Source organism: Lagopus muta, chromosome 3 (assembly GCF_023343835.1).
Source record: "Lagopus muta isolate bLagMut1 chromosome 3, bLagMut1 primary, whole genome shotgun sequence".
Classification (NCBI taxonomy): Eukaryota; Metazoa; Chordata; class Aves; order Galliformes; family Phasianidae; genus Lagopus; species Lagopus muta.
In genome coordinates, this window is record NC_064435.1 from 72,036,149 (window position 1) to 72,050,366 (window position 14,218).

Consider the following 14,218-nt stretch of genomic DNA (forward strand, 5'->3'; position numbering starts at 1 on the left):
TCAGGCATAGTTTGAATTTTGGATGGTGCTATGTGGAGCTGGGAGTTGGACTCAGTGATCTTTATGGGTCCCTTCCAGCTCAGAATATTCTATGATTCTTGTTCAAACAGTAACCTGCCAGGACCTGTGATAACCTGTGGTTAATAAGAAGACACATCCTTATCACAGCGGGGCTTTGTGGGACGGTGAGACAAAAGAAGTGGAATAGAAGGAATATGCTCTGGTTACAGGCAATAATTGGAACTGGCTACCCAGAGAAGTTGTGTAATTTCCATCCTTTGAAAATTATAAGACTTGACTGCTTAGCCCTTAGCAACCTGGTCTGAGCCTAGAGCTTACCCTGGAGGTTGGACTACGTGTCCTCCCATGGGCCTTCTAACTTAAATTGTTGTCTGCGCTTCATTCTATGAATATTTTAAAACTATTTGAATTTCCAGATAAATTGATTTGTGGTCTATTTGTGTCCTTGAGTTCTCGTTCTTCTTAGTCTTCATTGCCTAAAATTTTATTTGCAATGTAGTAGCTAAGAACAATAACATTCATTCAACTTTTGTTAAACAGAATAAGCAACACTTTCCTAATTTCCTCGTGTGAAATACAGCCCCTGCTCCTTTTTCATTCCCTTCTCTGCAGCTGTTCTGAATTGAATTCATTTATCTTGCACGTAGGTTATTACAGCACTGCAGTAATGCACAAATCCAAATACAAGGTCAATGAAGAAATATTTGTATCCTGCACTACTTACTCTTGCTACTAAAAACATTCTGCAGTACATCTCATCATAGATTTCTTTTTTTTTTTCCATAACTGCACTCTGCCCATACTAATCCTGTGACTATTTATTGTTTCCTGATCTCACTTTCTATATATAGAAATTCATAGGCTCAGACATACGCAATATCGTTGTGCCACAGAAATGATTAAGGATGACAAATCTTGCTGTTAAAAAGGCTTTTCTGGTATTTGCCCAACACATTTTTCTCACTCACTGATTTTCATTACTCTTGGTCGAACCATTTCCCCCTCAGTAGTTGTTAAGTGTTCTGGACACGTGTCATTCAGACATTTGAACACAGAAATCTTTTCCTCTCTTAAATTGAAACTGTTGATCTTTTCTGGTGAGTCATTCTCATCCAGCCTAGTACTTATTTGGATGTGAATGAAGAAGATCTCTTTACAACAAAACATTTTAAGACACTTCTCATTTTTTTTAAGGTTGGGTTAAAAGGCTGCTAAAATAATCTGTAAATCACAGGTACGTAAGAGGTGTGCGATGGAACCTTTTAAGTACATAGAGGAAGGAATTAATTACTCACCTTGTGCTGCAAGTGGCTTTGAGATACAAACTCAGATTTCAGCTTGGTCAAGTGGAATTGTGGTGCTTCTGGGAAAGGCAGCTTTTTTTAAGTACTAATTAGGAATAATTAATTCCCAGAGATACAGCAGATTTCCCCTGTCATAGTTCCTCTCATCTTCTATTTCTCCCCTCCTTTGGGAAATTGCTGAAAGCTAATATGGAAAGGAATCCTCACAGTTCTCAGTGAGATTGGCAGTTGTATGTTGGCAGTTTGTCATGGAAGATATAAAGTACCTTTGGTTGATATTGCATTTGGCCGATGATGGCTAGCGTACTTTTCACTTGAACTGCTTAAAGAGAAGTAACTCATCTGTAGATTTGGTAAGTGTAAATTTGAGCTCCTGAGAATTAATGCAGAATGCTGGACTCTCTGTAGCGTTCATCAGCAAAATGAACTCTACAGAGTTTGGGAGAGCCTTGGGATGGGGATGGGAGGGCACAAAGCGGCTGGGAGCCACCAACAGCAGGAGAAACAGCCTTGTCTGCACCTGGGGGAGAGGAGGAGGGCAGGGTGGGCTGCAGGCACAGCCAGAGTGGAGAGCTTCCAACAGTGCTGGGCAGGGCTCTCCCTCAGCCCCTGGGAAGGCCCAGCTGGAGCAGGGCACGGTGTGAGGATGGGGGGCCGGCAGAGAGGGGCTGTCAGATACTGACCCGATTCCCCAGCCCTGTACTGCTTGGGGTCAGGAGGTGGAGAGGTCAGGGATGGAGGAGTGAAGTTGTGCCTAGGTGGGAAGGTGGGTGGGAGAACAATGATTTAACTTTATTTTCTTACCATCCAATTCTGTTTCAATTGGCAATGCATATAATGCCCATTTCTTTTCTATTTTAAAGAATGTGGTTGGGCAGTGGCTTGTAGTAAGAGTGCTGCTGGAAATTCAGAGGCTGCTAAATGCAGCACCACTGTTTGGAATGCAGTGTGATGTCTGTGCATAGGAACAGCTCCTGTAGTCTGCAGATCTTGGACATCAGAGAGGAATTGCTCGCTCTTCCCGTCTGTATCTTATGTCTGTCTGACATTAATGTCCCCCTGGTACATTAAAAGAAGAGCTGGCATCTTCCCTCTTGGTTCTAAGAACAGCTGGTGGACTTCCTGCTTAAAGGCAAGGGACAATATATCTCTCACCTACTTTCACAAACCCAAACTAAGCTACAGACAACAAAAAATGATAGAAAAGAAAGAGTACTTGACTTGTGTCAACATTTTTTTTTCTTTTTGAAACAAATCTCTTCAGTTTAATCCTCATGAAAGTGGGAAAAATAATAACAGTGGGTTAAAGCCAGTGTTTAAGAAAATACATTTAAATATATTTTTTTACTTAAAAATGACTTTCTTCAGCATTCAAAGACCTAAGAATTAAACTATAATTGTATACACCTTATGTAACAAATTGACAAAAAATTTAATAAACCAGACTATATAAAAAGCAAGAGGTTGGGTGTTGGTTTTTTGTTGTGGGTTTTTTTTTTTTTTTTTTGTCAGAAAAATGCATTTGTGATTTAGCTGATCATATAAAAAGCATTAATTTTTTAAAAAAATGTGTTTTTTTGTTTTTTTCTGTTTTTTTTTCTCAAGTGTTAATGGTTTTACCATTCATTGTAGCTACATTCCAAACCCCTGTAACATCAGGGCATATTATTCTTATCTGTGTAGCACAGTGAGCTTAATCTTTACACTGAGGTCACTCTCATTACTACTTCCCCAGAGCCATTATCCTCTGATGAATCTTCCTGAGGTCTCATGCGGTTGAACAGATGTAACAATACGTAGCCACACTGAAATCTTAGTGAGGTTAACTGTGTTGGGTGAACTAAATTTCTGTTTCTAAATGCAGTCAGTGGTAACCACAGTGTTCTTCCTGCTGAGGATTCTCCTCGATTGCTCTCTTCTATATCTGTAGCTTTATCATAATTTAACACATCCCAGTGTAGATTCACAGCCCTCCATCTCTTAAACACTCGATAAACAGGTGCACCTTCATGTACTATGAGACCTGAAATTAAGAAGAGAAGATGTTAGTTTGTACAAAATGTCACAGGGTATCATCTTGAGAGCAAATACAGATTTAATTCGTAATGCCAATCTGTAATGGATCTAGCCACTATAACTGACAATTCAAATAAGTTGAACATGTGCGATGTAATATTCATATGTTCAAGACTGGGGAAAAGGGAGCATGCACATAAATTCTGCACTTCTATATTTTTTGCAATTTTAAACTTTTCCTTCATATATTTAAAGAAAATCCAAAAATTACACAGATTTCCCAGTCCTGCTTAGTAGGGAATAAAATTGTTCTGAACAGAAGCTCAACATAATGACTATTGGAATTATCTGAGCATGCCTAACTGAAAAAAAGTATTTATGTGTAAGTAAAACACTATCAATCAACTTTACCAGCAGATCTGGAAATTGATTGTTCATGCTAGTGTTATCCTTGTTCAATGTAAAAGTGAGTATTATTTATTGAGAATTGTAACAGTTTAAGTAGATCTTTAAGTTGGACCTTCTCTAACGATCTTAAATTTGTTCAGCGGTGTTTTGTTGAATGCAATACAAACAAATGGTACTGTTTTTACATTCTTATTTCAGCCTGGGAGCACAGAAAAGTTAAGACAACTTGGAACAGCTCTAAGAATAATGACTTTTCTTTCTTGCTTCAGTGGCGAAGGAAGAAATTACATCTTATGATTAACTATGATGAGCATGGCAAGGATGATGGGCTTTCTTCTTAAAATTCAGCAGACAAAAGTACAAACTTTTTTGCTGAAACCCCAGAGATCTTTTAGATGGTCCTTTCAAGGAAAACACAGTTTATCTGAAGTTCTGAATGGACCAATCTGCTTCTGATCTTCCACGTAGGCTCATGGGTTTTGTAACTGTGCAAGAAATTTGTTTACTTAAATGAAATTCTTCTTTTGTCATAGGTGTGCATATACTTTTATTAATTTATGCTTATATGCACATTCTTCAAGCAGGAATGTTTCAAATATGAATTTGTGGGGTTCATTGAGTTTCAGCCTTATTAGTTTTTTCTTCTGCTCAGACATGGCAGTTTGTATGGTTCTGAGTAATGTTGCAATCTAATAGTTGTCTGATGTGTTTCTTGCTTAAAATTTTCCCATACGTTTCAAAGTCTGTAGTATCCTCTGTTGCACCACAGGCTACATTTATTTATCAAAAAAGATCATATATTACCTGTTGTTACACAACAAACTTGTAATTCAAGCATCCAAGTCTCTTAGGGATAAGAGATAACTAAGAGTTAACTGATACCAGAAAAGAGTCATTCAAAGAGAGATGGCACAAGTAGGAAGGATGATAAAAGAACTTATATGAGGAGCAAACCTCCAATTCAGGTGCAATGATTTTCAGATAACAGCACGTATTCAAATAGATTTCTAAAGATTATTGCATTGAAAGATGGATAAAAGCGAGGTTGCTTCCAGGACACATGACAGCAGGTGTAGTAGCCCTCTCAAGTCACCAAGAATTCCTTGAAGCATCTGATACAGGCAAAATGATCTTTGATCACATACGAAGTCTAGAAACCAAATAAGCCAGGGTTTTATTGCTGTGATGAAAATTCCTATTTTTTTTTTTTTTTCCTACTGCATTTCCTACAGAATGAGAAGAGCATAATAGTAGTTCCCCTCTACCTGTTCCTGGATCATAATACTCTTCAGTCCAATTTCTCCCAAGACTGTAATGAAGCAAAATTGATTGAACCTATTTTTCCCCAGTCTAAAGATTTCAGATATCTACCTGCTCTCCACTGGTGCCCAACCAGCATATTTTAGAATGCATCAGGAAGAAATTAGGAAGGATCAGTGAAGTACGTGAGGTACACCTAAAGAGTCAAAAGCATCCCCCCAGAGTTATGACAGAATAGTCATAGAACTGCTTTATTTTAAAGAACTAATTTTTCCTGTTTAGTGAAATTACATTTTCAGATTTTTCTCAACAACGGTAAGGAAGATAAATTTGCTTTAAAATGGAAGCTGTTATTCACATATGCTCTCAAAGAGCTAAGTAACAAAGGATCAAATATTGAATGGCTTGAAATAAAGTTGACTGATTTGGCAATGCTGAAGGAAAAAAAGAGCACTTTCCTAACTTTTCTCTTCAAAAGGTTGATTTCCCATCTGATGAAACTGCAAATTCAGAAGGATCTATACAGAAGAGGCAGAAGAGTGCTAGCAGACAGCCTGTCTCTTTTGAAAGAAACTTTCGGGCAGAAAAAAGATAAAACACCTCTCTACACCAAAAGTTCTGAGACCATAAAGAAGGGGAAATCTGGTTTAAATGCTGGATATAATTTTCCAGTTACAGAGAAGTTCTGATGATCAGAATATAAGCAGTTAGGTAATCACTAAAATGAAGCTGCATCACACTGACTCTTTTTCTTAAGAGGTTTACAGCAGTGAATGGGGATACAAGAGAAGAAAAAACAAGGATAAATCCCTGAATTATACTAATTTGTTCCAAAACCCATAGTTTCAACAGCACAGAGAACATACGCAGTCCTAGAAGAAAAAATCACAGATCAGCAGAATACTTCTGTCTGACCTAGACAATCCCAAGAAGTAGTGTTAGATTTCAGTGCTATTAGCTGTTCCAACATTCTGTCCAAATAGCATCTACAAGGAACAGAGTTTTGGGAATGAGAGACCTGGCAAAATGTGCTAAGGCTCCAAAAAGGCTTTATCTTCAGGATTTATTTCTAAAACGTAGTGACTGTCATGGGAGCCAGACAATAGGATTATGAGGATATCATTTTTTGTTTGTTCATTGTAAAGCACTGTGAGATTCTTTCATTTGCTCTGTCCAAAGGCTTTCATATCCTGAACCACAGAACACTTGAGCTTTTTCATACTGAATGCCTTTACAAGAAGGACACGTCGTTGTTCAGATGTGGCATTAGGCTCCTGTGCTGTCTTACTTATCACATTCATTTCTCTTATAATCATTCAGGAATTATCATCCCAGAAGCCTAAACATATTTTAGTGGGGAATTAAAGACACTTTTTAAAAACAGCCTTCACTCACTGGACAAAATTGTCAAGACTTACAAAAAAAACAAAAAAAAAACAAAAAAAAAAACAATAAATAGGCAAAGCATTAAAGTGAAACATCCATTTTAAAGGAGTAATTTAACTATTTCTCAATTATTTTTTTAAAGGAGTAATTTAACTATTTCTCAATTATTTAGAGTTAAATAGAAATGTGAAAAAAACCTGTTTCTGACTGAAAAAATAGTGTGTAGCTAGATGTATCCATTATTAAAAAAACCTCTGCTAGTACAGTTTTGCAACTAAGGGAATCTGTGGATGTTATTAGGTATTTGCAATGGTGGGAGAGAAAAAGGCATGAAAGAAGGCTTGAAAGAGAACTATTTCATGGAAAGGTCAAAGACAAATGGTCTGAGAAGAAGTGCAGGCTGGAAAAGGAGTGGAAGGTCAAAAAGGAGCAGCAGAACAAAACAGAGAGCAGACGAAAAAAAAAAGATTGAGAAAAAATAAAAGACTGAAAAAAATGGAGGTCAAAAAATGGAGTAGAAGGCTGAAAGTAAAGTTAGAGGGAAAAAAAAAAAAAAAGAAGGAAGACAAAAAAAGAGTAGGAGGTCCGATTAAGAGGTTTAAAAAAGAGTTGGGATGACAAAAAAAGGGTGAGATACCAAAACAGTAGTAGGAGACCAAAAGGGGTGGGAAGGCTTGTAAAAAAAAATTGACAGGCGTAAGAAAACATGGAGCTTGAGGAAGAGGGAATGCTGAAAACAGGTGGAAAACCAAACACTGTGAAGGGATGGGAGACTAAGGAAAAGTAGAGGCTGAAATAAAGTGAAAGCTTGAAAAGGGTGGAAAACTCAAAAAAAAAAAAAAAAAAGTACTTGAAAAAAGTAGAGGCAAAAAAAATGAGTAGGAGGCCAAGAAGTGGTGGGAGGCTGAAAATAAATAGATAGATAGATAGATAGATAGATAGATAGATAAAATAAAAATAAAAATGAAAAAGGAAGCTGGAAAAAAAGGTGGAGGCCAAAGAAAGGGTGGGATGCAAAAAAGAGATAGGAGACCAAAAGGGGGTGGGAGATCCTGTAAAATCCACTATTGTTGGGAGGTTAAGAAAACAGTGTGAGAAAAAGTGGAGACTGAAACAACATGGGAGGATAAAAGTGGAGAGAGAAACTATGTGAAAGACTGAGAAATAGGTAGATTTTGAGAAGAAGTGGAGTTTGATAAGGAGTGGGAGCTCTGACAAAGTAGGAGTCTGAGAATAAGAAGCTGGAATAGGGCTTGAGGCTGAAAAGGGATGTGAGGCTGAGAAAACCATAAAAGATTAATTAAAGGGTCCAGGCTAAAAAAGGTTGAGAGAAAAAGAAGGGATGGGTAGCAGAGAAAAATGTAAAGGCTGAGAAAAAGGTTGAATGTGAAAAGGGCTGCTGAGATCAAAAGGGAGGTAGAGGCAAAGGAAAAATCAACTAAAGCAGTGCAAAGTCAGAAAAAAATACATGATGAATGAGTACAGGCTGAGAAAAATTGGAGGCCCAAGAGTAGTGAGAGGCAAGAATAAAAGCTGAAAGGTAATGGGAGGCTGAAGAAAGGTGGAAGCCTAGAATAAAATGAGGCTGAAATAAGTTGGGAGGCTGAGAACAAAATATGAAGCTGAGAAAAAGTACTGAACAAAGAGGTAAAAAAAAAAAAAACACCAAGAAAATGGTGTCTAGCTAAAAAACAGCACCAAAAAAAAAGTTGAAGCAAAAGAGGGGTAGAAGGCCAAGTATGTACAAGTATTCAAAGTATAAATATGTGTAAATATGTCAAAACTTTGGGGCAAACTGCTTTTAAAATGGTAACAACAAAATACTTCAAAAAGTACAGCTATTTAAACTTCACGAACGGCCAAAAAAATAATATTGTTTGTGCAACAGCATAGAGAGGCATAACTCCAATGAACTAGACTAAATCTTGATTGTACCACCAGCAACTCATCCACTTGTCTTGGAATAGGTGCTGCACAGGCAAACTCATATGCAAGCACAGTTTGTGAGTGAAATAAACAGAGATTTTAGCGGGAGTATAGGTATAATTGCAAATCCTTTGTAAGACTAAGCTCAAACGGAGGGAATGTCATGGATGACTAAATACAAATGAGAGCAGAGGACAGACTAAATGAGAAGTAGCTGGTTGTAAGCATTACAAGCTTTATGATACAAGAGATTATATATGATATCCAATGGTAAAAAGCATATATTAACGTCTTTGGGAATTCATTAGCATAATTGGCAGTATTGTGTTTTTACGTGATTCATAAATAATAATTACATTTGTCTATTAGAGAACGTTATTCAAAGAATTCAAATTAAAACTATCAATCTAAAATTCCTCATTTTATGGTACAATTGAATAGAATTGAATATATTAATAAATATTTTGAAAAGCTACAAGAATTCCTGGTATTACAAGCTCACAGAATACAGATTACTTGAAATTACATGTAGACTGTGTAGGCTGAATGTCTGCATTATCAGAATTTTTCAGTGACCAAAGTTCTGTTTCTGAATTTCCAGATAAGCTGTATGCGCACTGAATTTAAGCATTATTAAAAAACAGGGTCCAAATATGTTTAATTATAGTCAGTTTCAGAGCAAGCAACACGAAAGTTTTCATATATTTTCTCTGATAGGCCTGTAAAACATACATCTGTGTGATTTAAGGCATGTCAGACTTCCAGTCCGGAGGTGGCTTGAACCTGGTTGACTTAAAGGGCAGCTACCTAACTGCATGAAGCAGTCTATTGAACACACAACTTATAATGGTTTATTTATGTAAATAAATTCACTAGTATTTTGGCTCATCCACAGACATTCCCTGTTGGTTTTTAGATTGATTTAGTTGTTTTAACAACATTCAAAGGGAATTAAAATAGTTAGAAATAACTGGTTGTTCCAACTATCCAGTGCCTATCGAAGTAAATTTTTGTAATTTGCACAAAAAACAAAAACAAACAAACAAAAAACCAAAAAACATGTAGAATTCCATACAACTGAAAAGCTTAGAATGCCTGAAGCACCTTTTGTCTATACCTGGAGTTTTGTTTTGTTTTCTTTTTCTAACAAAAGGAAAAGCCTTTGAGTGCTCAGCAGGAGCAGGGATGTAGCTGGTCATGAAGCTGAGCTTTTTTTTTTTTGAGTATCCAAAGTGTTGGAAATTTCAGTTGTGTTCACTTCTTGGAGCAGATTCACAGAAGAAAATCTGTCAAAAAATATTCTAGAGTGGGCTTCTCATAAAATTTACAAAACAAATAGAAATGGCCGTCAGCCATTTTGATGTGGCTCTGGGCAGCCTGGTCTGGTGGTTGGTGACCCTGCACATAGCAGGGAGGTTGAAACTAGGCGATCATTGTTGCTTCTCAACCCAGGCCATTCTATGATTCTATGATTCTATGATTCTATGATTCTATGATTCTATGATTCTATGATACGGTAATGAAATGACAGTAAAAGACAATATGGCTTTATGGTTGAAGCAGAAGTCTTGATATTGGGAATCATTCTGTTTCCTTGAGCCTTATTGAGCAGAATTCAGCACTGCCCTTCACAATTCCCATATAAGAGATTGGGATAACACCAACATTTATCACTCAGAATTTCTGAAATTTGCTAGCTGTCTGTATTTTCAAGTATTTGAAACTGATCCTATTCCCATCACTAAGGTACTTTGATCGGACTGAGAGTAAAGCCTCTTTTGTTCTTTTCTCTTTGCAGTATCAATAACACTGTAAATAGCAATATTGGTATCAGCTGAGAATAAATCGGAGAAGAACTGGAGTGATTAATTAGAGTGACCAATTAGAAAAATAGATAGTCACAGTCTTACACCACAGTCTGTGCTTTTTAAGTTTTTGAGCTTACCTATGCATACTAGATCCATAAAACCATACAATCCATAGCAGGTTTGAAAAAGGCTGTCCTTTCTTTGCAATACTGCATAGGGGCTGAAGGCTGACCATAGAAGCCAAGTCACACTTGCTACTAAGAACAGAGATCCTAGGATTACAGCAACCATCTGCACTTTCTCAACCAGTGTTATAGTAATGCTTTGCCACTAAAAGAGAAACAAAGGTGTATAAGATAAAAATGTTATTTTCTGTGATTGTACATTCAACTCCACTTTGTTCCTGAAATCAGAAATTACTTTAAAATTTATACATATCTTCATAAAATGTTACTAATATTTTTGACACTAGCATTTTAGAGAACTTTTTTACCTATTTCACTTTGGCTAAAAGTGAAACTAATAGTTGCTTCGCCATCTCCTCCAGCATCACTACCATCACCATCTAGCTGTGAACTTCAGAAGAGTTATTAGTTTACTTCTATTTTGAATACATAGCACAAAAAAAAAATTAGTCTTAGGAGCGGAACTCAGCCCTTCTTATTTGTATGCTAACAAACAGAATACAAAGAAAGTTGGGAAGCCAGTCTTAGTCTGTTTTTATGTTAGTATAACAAGTTGAAAGTGACAGTTTTCCTTCCCATCCCATCCCCCTCCAAGTCCAAAGCCATTTTCCACTTTCCTGCTGCTCATCAAAGAAGCTCCTGGCTGTCTCTTGGCATGCCAGGGGAGATGAGGTTCTGTGCATAAACCAGTGATAACAATACAAAGAGACATCCATAGCTTGGTATGGAGGCAATCTGAAGACTTGGGAAGAGCCCTGAACATAGGTAACATGCAGATTTCTTTCCAGTGCACATTACCTACGTCTGCCTTTCTTAGAAAGGCTGGAATGTATGTATGTAAGATACTTCAGATTTGTGATGTGACAAGATTTTAATATAAAGAATATGCTTACTGAATTTTGTCGAGATATGAATAGAAGAAAAATTTTGTTAAAATAAAAGGTCACAAAAGCAAAACATAACATGCCAAGAAAAAAAAAAATCATCCTAGATTGCCCTTAATGTCTGTGGTCTTTCATAGACAATTATTTGTCTGAATTAGTTTGGCAGAATCTCCACTCTAGCACCATGATCTGCTCCAGAGATAATAGTGCCAAATCTTTAGATTGACATCATTTCTGTTCCTAATTTTGAAAATATCTGCCCACTTCCAGGGTTGCAATAAGGACCAAATGGAGAAAGATCTACTGAACCAACAGCGCTATCACTTTTTACCCATCTGGTAATAGTTTTTTCTGTTAGTTTATAAAAGCATTCTTTTTTAACAGCAGTTGGGTAGTCAGTATTGTATGATTGTAAAATGCTAGAATAATTCAGGTTGCAAGAGACTGTGGGAGGTCTGTAGTTCAACTTTCTGCTTAAAAGGGGGTCAGAAATAGGATCAGGCCAGATTGCTCAAGGCTTAAAAATTTCCAATTATGAAGACAGCTCAACTTCTCTGAGCTATCTAGCGCACTTCTTTACTGCTCTAAGGTCATAAAACCTTTTTCTTACATCCAGTTTGAACCACAATTTAAGCTCTCCCATCAAGTCTCACTGCTAGATGAGCAATGAGATCCTCTCCCCTTTTCTACCATTTCAGCTTTTCCCATTAACTTTTTTAACTGGTGCATAATTTGCACATCCTGCTCACCTCCTCTTGTTGCAGCCTTCTGAGTACAACAGTACAAAAAGGTAGCCATACAATTTGTGAATTTTGTATTTCAATATGCTGTTCTTTTATAATTAACTTATTAAACTCATACTAATAATTTCATTGAAATTTGGAGGTTGGATTGGAGCTATTTATATTAAATAATAAATTGTTTTTTTAATAGTAAGCCAAGTATGGATACTCATTTCCTTTGTCAGGGAAGGTCAGTTACAATTGATGCATGACAGAATGGTATGAGCTTCTCATGATTCAGATATTGTACATGGGACTTAAATATCAGGGCTGAAATTCATAGAGCTCTCTTTAGACTTGGTGGGGATATGTTCAACAAAATTATTCTTCATTTCACAGCTAATGCTACACAGTGGGACCCGGCAGAAAGCTGTCAAAAATGCTGTTGGTTATATATTTCTATTTTCTTTCATTATCAGTATAAGACAGCCCCATAATGTGTTTGTTCAGAACGCGTGAAATCATAGTATGTTTACATGAGGTAAAATTTAGTTTTATGCATTAACTGTCATAAAATGTTAAACTACCAAATTCATGGAAGAAGCTAGCAATAAACTGAAAAAAAAAAAATGTATCACTGAAATAAACAGCTGGTCTTTCACAGTGCAATTCCTTAAGCTTAGTTCAGCTTACTTTGAGTTTTATTTTATTTTATTTTTTACTTCAATTGCTCTTAGTTATTCTTCAAAACTAGCACTGAGCAGAAGGAAAAGCAGTCCAAATATTCAGGATAAGTAACACAGAGTGCAGTCTAGATATAAAGCTTACCCTTTATTCTAGCATTGCCAGACATGCAATTTCTATGCCTGTTGTCTCCCATTCATAACCACACTCAACCATTTCTGCTTTTTTTTTCTTCCTTTTTTTTTTCCCCTTTCCTCATGTAAAGGTCTCACTAGGGCATCTATTGACTTACCCCAAACTTCCTTCTAGAAAATCTTGACCTTTAAAAGTCCTAAGAGACATAGATATGATCTCAGTCTCTTCCTGGCATCTTCTTAATAATGTGCTCTAGTCATTTTGTTGTTTGTGAGATCAGATGAACGGGCTGTCAAGAATGCAAGCAACAATAATCTCTCAACCTCCGTAAATTTAATGATTCCAAAAATTCAGCATACTACTATGCTACCAACCAGGAAGGGGAGCCACTTCAATTACTGAGAAAATGCATAAGCTTTCCACAGATCATGGTTCCTAATTCCTTTGCCTTTAAAAATCAATGAGCAATTAAAACAAAAACAAACAAACAAAAACAACAACCAAGAACTCATAAAGGGGGTTGGATGTTCTTTACTATTACTCAGCTGCTTTGACCTTTGTGGTGTCTGTTGCCTTTCTTCTGTACAAAAGAAACTATACTCCTCCACCTTCCTGAGTATGAAGGTCAGCAGTTTCTAAGCAATTTACATATTTTATCTTCCTATCAGTACAGTTTCTAAGTTAAACTAGTCAGTAAGATCCCACAGTAGACAGGGGAGGAAGGGTGGTACATGTAATAGGGAAGGCACTCAAGGAGCCCAAACAGTTTTACACAAAACTAACTTATCTCTTAGTGCAAGGCTGTCTGCTGTAGGATTACAACAACATAACAGTGACAGAGTAGGGTAGACAGGTGTTAAAGTCTACATGATCAGATTCAGGGCTTTGGTTACTGTGTATGTAGCTCTTTAGTGCCAATGGCAAGAAGACCTCGCATGATACTGATGTCTAACCGACCAGAAATTAAACTTTCTTCTCCCTGGCCCTCTGCCCCCAAGCAATTTTGCTTTAGAAACTTAGTCTGAGATTGCCTCTCAGAAAATATATGGCTTCATTTTTCCTTTGGCTTTTATTGTGTTTAGGTATGAATTATAAAGAGCAAGCAGATTGAACTGAGACAAGCATATTTTTCACGTAGAGAAGGTATTCTATAGTTATTGCACTATTCGTATGTAAATAAGCTCCAAAGATTTAGTTCTTTACTTAGCCATAGACAATACTAGCCATTAGGCAATGAGAAGGAACTACATGGGACTGTACTGTTTGGTTACACCGCATTTTATAACAGAATTTATGAAGAGGAACGGCAGTCGTAGTCGCAATGCTTTCTACTGTCTGAAGTCTCATGCAAAGTGTAGTTACAGTGTGTGAGTGCCCACTCTGATAAATGCTTAGGGATAGAAGAATTTTTCTGTTTAAATACCAAAGACATTTAAGCCTTATTTGATTTCTTATGATCATTCACCTTATTGCATGCCC

At 36.8% G+C, this 14,218-nt stretch overlaps 1 protein-coding gene across 1 annotated transcript in view; it reads right to left on the reverse strand.

The window, feature by feature from the left end:
- Nucleotides 1-2,876: 2,876 nt before the first annotated feature.
- Nucleotides 2,877-14,218, reverse strand: part of MARCHF11 (membrane associated ring-CH-type finger 11) — a 29,910-nt gene continuing 18,568 nt past the window's right edge. The window contains exons 3-4 of the mRNA XM_048939558.1: nucleotides 10,267-10,459; nucleotides 2,877-3,348 (exon numbers count right to left, since the gene is read on the reverse strand). Of these exons, the coding sequence (XP_048795515.1) occupies nucleotides 3,026-3,348; nucleotides 10,267-10,459 (516 nt within the window). The 3' untranslated portion in view covers nucleotides 2,877-3,025. The remainder of the gene's footprint in view (nucleotides 3,349-10,266; nucleotides 10,460-14,218) is intronic.